Consider the following 6,786-nt stretch of genomic DNA (forward strand, 5'->3'; position numbering starts at 1 on the left):
TCACAGCGAGCTTGGGAGTGAGAAGACAGGGGACTTATGGGGGATTTGAGGCAGGTAAGCCTGAGATTGGCATTGAGCTTCACCACTGGCAAACCTACATCACATCCCAGCTATCATTTAACATCTATGATACTTTAAGAAAATGATTGTCTTTGAGCTTCAGTATTTCCATCTGTAAACTGGGTTAATAAATGGTGTTCATCTCTTAGAGTTGCTTTGAATATTAGAGATACCAAATGGAAGAGCCTTGGGAATTATGCCTGGTGTGCAGTAAGTACCCAATAAATTCTAACTCGTAGTATTGATGCTGAGGCTAAGGCTGCTTGGAGCCTGTCCGATGCTGTCTCATGAGTGGATGCGAGGGAAGAAATGTGGTACAGACAGATCAGTCCAAGAAGACCTAGCTCTTCTTGCTAGGTGAGACTAAGCAAATCACTTGGAATCTCTGAGCCTTGATGGGGTTTGTTTTTCATTCATTCACTCATTTATTCACTCAACCTCAAAGGGCTACTCTAAGTTAGTCATACATGAGAATGCTTATTAAAATTCCTTGCTGCATTATGTATTCTTGTAACACAACACTTACTGAGCAGGCACTCTGCAGTGGGCTCTATGCTGGGCACCGGCACAGAGAGGAGTAAGACACGGTTGCCCCACCAGCAACACCTTCGGTCTAGTGGGGAGCCTGATCAGCAATTCAGCAATTACTGCATGATAAAGACATGTCCAGGGCCTTGGCTTCAGTGGTGAGGAGAAAGATTGGAAGCTTGAGGGCTGAATGAAGTTACGGAAGAGTTTATTTTCACCAGACAGACTTGAACTCCATATTCAAGGGGTAAGAAGGGAAGAAGTGGAAGATACCCTGAGGACAAAAGAGAGGAGAGGGACTTCCCTGGAGGGTCAGTGGTTAAGACTCCATGCTTACATTGCAGAGGGCTTGGGTTCAATCCTTGATAGGGGAACTAAGATCCCACAAGCTGCATGGTGTAGGGAAAAAAAAAAGAGGGAGTGGGGAGAGAAAAGAGAGACATCTCTTTTACTGGGACTCTTACTGGGAACAGAGGAGGAAAGATGAGCACAGTAGTCCATGTGTGGGGAGGGGGAAGTCCAAGGAGCTCTTGTCTGCAGTGTCGACTCTCACAGTGGAGGGGCCGTGCTTTTTTCTGCAGAGAGCACATGATGTCTGGCCTCTTTATCTCAGCCCTCTTTCCTGTTCCCTCCTCTGCTACTCAGAACAATAAGCCTTGCAGGGTGATTTAGCTGTGTTGGTCTTTTGCTTCTGTGTGGTGCTTTAGGCCCTGAGTCGTGTCTGACTCTTGCGGCCCCACGGACAGTAGCCCACCAGGCTCCTCTGGCCATGGGATTTTCCAGGCAAGAATACCTGAGTGGGTTGCCATTTCCTCCTCCAGGGGATCTTCCGGACCCAGGAATCGAACCCCAGTCTCCTGCATCTCAAGCAGATTCCTACATTGCAAACAGATTCTTTACCAACTGAGCTATGAGGGAAACCCACAGTCGTGTCCAACTGTTTGCAACCCCATGGACTATACAGTCCATGGAATTCTCCAGGCCTGAATACTGGAGTGGGTAGCCTTTCCCTTCTCCAGGGATCTTCCCAATCCAGGGATCGAACCCAGGTATCCCGCATTGCAGGCAGATTGTTTACCAGCTGAACCACAGGGGAAGCCCAAGAGTACTGGAGTGGGTAGCTTATCCCTTCTCCAGCAGATCTTCCCAACCCAGAAATCAATCTGGAGTCTGTTGAATTGCAGGCAGATTCTTTATTGACTGAACTATTCTTTACCATGAAGCCTCCAAAGCAGCAGAACCTTTCCTCCTCTGGTTTCCAGAATCCCGTTTGCTCCTGGCTCTCACTCCATCCCTCTACTCTTTATGTCTCCTTCACTGACACCAGTTATTCTGTCTGCCCCTCAGGATTCTATCTCACGCCCTTAATAAAATTATCATCCCCATCTCTAGTTTCAATACTTCCTCTGAGCACTCCCCTCTCATTTCCAGTTGTTGATGACTGGGCATCTCTCCATTTGTGAGTTTTCATGACATCCAAATGTGTTTATTGACTGTACCTCCCAACACCCCAACCATGTTGCTCCTTCCTCAGGATTTAGCAGCTTCAATGTAGTCATCATAGCTGAAACAACAACAAGAAACCTTATAATTATTGTTGATTCCTCTGTCTCTCTCCACTTCCAGCTGGTTCTTAAGTCTGATTGATCTGTCTCTAGAAACATCTCTTTATCGCTTTTAAGACCTTCATTAGACAGTAAACTGATCTCCTCATCTTTCAGTCTTTTTCATCCTTTCTGCCCCTCCTTGAGGAGGTTGTTATTTCATCTTTCCTTTACTGGATGCTTTGGGGCCCAGTGTCAAAAAAGCTCTTTTATTAGTTTACTTAAGTAATTTTAAGATACAAAACAGAAGAGCAAATCACAGTTCACATGATGGAGATAGAGCACCCTTGTAAAAGGTGAGAGGTTTGTGGGCAGCCCACACCAGCCTTTTCTACCCCTTAAGGATGACCACCCTGCAGCATTTGGGAAGAAGGAGCACGGGTCCCTGCATGTCTTCCTGGCCACTGCTCCTCCAGGCTGCATTTTCCTCCTCACCCCTTTATTCTATCACAGGTCACCTCTCACCTCCTTTGCTCTCAGATTCTCAATTCCACCCCACTGGACCATCTTCAACAGAATTCCCCTAAGGACTTTTACCGCATCCCCACAAGGGTTGTCTGGCCCAACCACAACAGAAGTCCATTTCCCAAAATCTGAGTTTTTCTGTCTAAAACAATGCTCTAAGAGTTCCAGAAACACATTCCAGGGTGGGCCCTGGAATTCCAAATCCAATTCCTATATAGAGGGCTCCCTGTGAACTTAGGGATGTTTCTCTGTACTCTTCTGAGTATCCAGAGAGTGGCTCTAGTAACACCAGTATAAGTACTGATTTTCCGAGACACTGCATTCACACCTCTAAGGAGGAAGAACGTTTCTTCCTGGCTGTTCTACAAGTTATGTTGTATTGTTGTTTAGTCACTAAGTCATGTCTGACTCGTGACACCATGGACTGTACCCGCCAGGCTCCTCTGTCCATGGGATTTCCCAAGGAAGAAAACTGGAGTGGGTTGTCATTTCCTTCTCCAGGGGATCTTCCTGACACAGGGATCAAACCCAAGTCTCTTGTGTCTCCTGCATTGGCAGGTGGATTCTTTACCACTGAGCCACCAGGGAAGCCCTACAATTTATGAGGCTTCTCTAAGCTTCAAGGTTACTAGTGAAAATAGTAAAATAATCAACTGCCTGGTTTGCCTGAAAACTTTCCTGGGACCCCACATGTTCAGCTCTAACACCAGGAACGCCTCAGGCACAGCAGAACAAGTTGATTATCCTGACATGCTTAAGAGCATGCACTCCGGAGTCTGTCTGACTTCAAATCCAGGCCTGCCATTTAACAGCTGTAGAACTAGACTTAATCTCTCTGTGCCTCACTTACTTTTTCAGTAGAATTAAGAAGATTGGAAAAATTAATACGTGAAAGCATTTAGAACTCTACCTGACATAAGGTAAATGTCCAATAGGTGTCAGCTATTTTTATGTGTATCAGTGTTAATTCCTCTTATCATCACACCTACCACCACCAAATGGTGCTCCCTAAGATTCCCTAAGAATCTGGGTAAGATGTGGGCCCAGTACTGAATCACACATCTTTTATTATCCTAATTATACAAAAACCAGGCCAAAGCTTTGAAATTGCTGCTCTTCAGAGCCCAGCTGACTAGCTTCCTACCACCTTCTCCCTTTTCCTCATTCACCTACTCAACAAGCAATTTCCTAACACCTCCTCTGTGCCTGTGGTGGTTCTGTGCTTAGAGCTCCAGAGAACACAACAGAAGTGTGTTCACTCTCCTTCTGGACTACAACCTGCTCTCCCAGGACTCACATTCTGAAAGGAAAGCAAGCATTACCCACTGGGGGCAAGCCCAGGCAAGAGGCCCCTCAGCCAGTCGAGAGGGTCTTAGGAAGAGATAAGTCTCTGTGGCCTGTGTTTTGTGTCCAAGAAGACAGAAGTTCTGCTCAGCAGCTTCCTCTATCCTTGACACAGAGTGTACCCCAGGCATAAAAGTGAGACCATCATTCCTCACTGGTTCTTCACTCCAATAAACCCCTACATGGTCATTCCCAGGTTTCTTAGACCAAACGTGGAGGCTTCCCAGGTGGTGCTGGTGGTAAAGAACCCGCTTGCCAATGCAGGAGATGTTAAGGATGTGGGTTTGATCCCTGGGTTGGGAAGGTCCCCTGGAGAAGGGCATGGCCACCCACTCCAGTATTCTTGCCTAGAGAATCCCATGGATAGATGAGCCTGGTAGTTTCCTCACTCCCAAGAACCCCTACTTGGTCCTTTCCAGATTTCTTAGACCAAAGATTCCTCATATACTTTTCTTCCTCCTAATCAAGGATCTTCTTCATCCTTTTTAGTGCCTCTGGGCCATCACTCCTTTTTCTTCTCTCCTACACCATACTTACTTTCCTCTGAACCTTTTTACTCAGCAATCGAATATCAGGAATATCACAGAAAGAATATCTTTTTTAAAAATTTATTTTCTTAAAAAAGAATAATTTATTTTCTTTGGCTGTACTAAGTCTTAGTTGTGGTATATGGGATCTAGTTTCCAGACCAGGGATCAAACATGGGCCCCCTGCATTGGAAGCTCAGAGTCTTAGCCACTGGACCACCAGGGAAGTCCTGACAAACAGTATCTTGTAAGTTTACACCTCACGTACATAAGCTAAGAGCTCCCTGAAGACAAAGAATGTCTTCATCTTTGTAGCTCCCATTACACCTGACACAATACCTGTCTATTCCCCCAGAGTGGCCATAGATATGGCCATAGATACATGAAGAGGTGGATCTTCATCACAAACCCCTCAGGCCCCAAAATAGCAATAGAAATCATTTTTCTTCCACTGACTGTTTTGTTCTAACAGTCTCTGATCCCTACTTCTGGGGCCAGCCCAGGGTCAAAGCCAATGGGTGAGGATGGAAATACCAGCACCTTTAACTCTTCCTACACCAACTTCTTCCTGGTGGGCTTTCCTGGATTGTCGGAACGGAGGCCCTTCTTGGTCCTACCTCTTACTTTCCTCTATGTGACCATCATCTCTGCCAATGCCCTGGTCATCCACACAGTGGCAGCCCAGCAGAGGCTGCATCAGCCCATGTACGTGCTCATTGCCCTGCTCCTGGCTGTTAACATCTGTGCTGCTACAGCAGTGATGCCCAAAATGCTGGAAGGCTTTGTGCATTATGCTAACCCCATATCACTGCATGGCTGCCTGGCCCAGATGTTCTTCATCTACTTCACTCTCCTTCTGGACTACAACCTCCTGCTGGCCATGGCCCTAGACCGCTATGTGGCCATCTGCCACCCACTCCGCTACAGTGACCTGATGACCTCCCGTTTGCTGGGTGTGCTGGCCTTTTTTGCCCTGACACGGAGCCTAGGAGTGGCGGTGCCCTTGGTGGTGCTAACCTCACGAGCTCGATTTTGCCGGACAGCGGTGATCCGACATTTCACCTGCGAGTACATTGCACTGCTGAGTATAGCTTGTGGAGACTTGACCTTCAACAACCATTTGGGACTGGCCATGCGGTTGGCCACTGTGAGCTTTGATCTAGCTTTGCTGGGGACCTCCTACACCCGCATCGTCTATGCTGCCTTCCGGATATCTTCTGGGGGAGCCCGAGCCAAGGCCTTGCACACGTGCGGCTCCCACTTACTGGTCATCCTCACCATCTACCTCTCTGGTCTCTCCACTTCAATTGTTTTCCGAGTAGCCAAGACTGTGTCTCAGGATGTCCAGAACCTCCTCAGTGCCATCTATTTGCTGCTCCCAGGAACCTTGAATCCAGTCATTTATGGGGTGAGGACCAGAGAGATCCGACAGCATATAGAAAAGACGTTCTGTGGAAAGGAACTAGCCCGGGAAGTTAGGGAGAAGCCAGAGAGGCAGCAGAATATGAGAGTGAAAGGGAAACTGCCAGGGTGAACTTCCTCAATATGGGAGATTGGGGCTGTGACCCCTGGGAACAAGAGATAAACAGGCAGTACTGAGGGACACGCTGAAATTTCCTGAGATTACAGGCTCAACAGCGGGTTCACTGTTGGTAAACTAATCCTTTTTGAATCCTGAGAATGCTGTTTTTCAGCCCAATAATAAAATTGTTTTTCCCTCTTTATCCCTGTTAGTTTCATTTCTCTGTCCTCTTCTCCCTGACTCCTGAGAAAGTCCCCAATAAATACCTGGATATATGGAGCTCTACTGGAATTATATAAAGTCATGCAGATGATCATTTGCCCTGAACACAGTTTGAAACAAGTAATACAGGACAGACCCTTCCCTGGTGCCCAATCTGTCCCAAATATGGCCTAAGACTAGACATGAAGCCCAGTCTGACCAAATGTCCAGGTCAGTCTTGATGCCTAGGTTCAGTCTAATGCAAGCACACAGGCTGGATTCCAGAGTTCCAGCAGTTCCAAACACAGGTGAGGCTCTGCCTGATCTCCCCATGACAGGCACACAGGTGAGGCGACCCCAGGTGTCCAGCCAGGGGGCCCAGCAGTCTGAGAGACACCCAAACCAGGTCTTCCCTTGGGACCCAATTTCATCCAAAGGCCAGACTAGGCCTTTATCTGTACTTGAGCTTGACCGAAACCCATTGGTCAGGACACTCTTCCCATAGTAGCCAGTGTGATTTATCTGTCACCCCTAC

General features: G+C 47.3%; 1 protein-coding gene across 1 annotated transcript; it reads left to right on the top strand.

Annotated features, from left to right (window-relative positions):
* Nucleotides 1–5,042: 5,042 nt before the first annotated feature.
* Nucleotides 5,043–6,062, top strand: LOC133059774 (olfactory receptor 52E8-like). Its single transcript, XM_061147389.1, has one exon. It carries the CDS (start codon nt 5,043–5,045, stop codon nt 6,060–6,062), a length of 1,020 nt encoding a protein of 339 aa, XP_061003372.1.
* The last annotated feature ends 724 nt before the right edge of the window (nt 6,063–6,786 follow it).

Source organism: Dama dama, chromosome 1 (assembly GCF_033118175.1).
Source record: "Dama dama isolate Ldn47 chromosome 1, ASM3311817v1, whole genome shotgun sequence".
Classification (NCBI taxonomy): Eukaryota; Metazoa; Chordata; class Mammalia; order Artiodactyla; family Cervidae; genus Dama; species Dama dama.

Coding starts and splice junctions, on each gene's coding strand:
- LOC133059774 (XM_061147389.1), top strand. CDS start 5,043: ATGGGTGAGGATGGAAATACCAGCACCTTTAACTCTTCCTACACCAAC.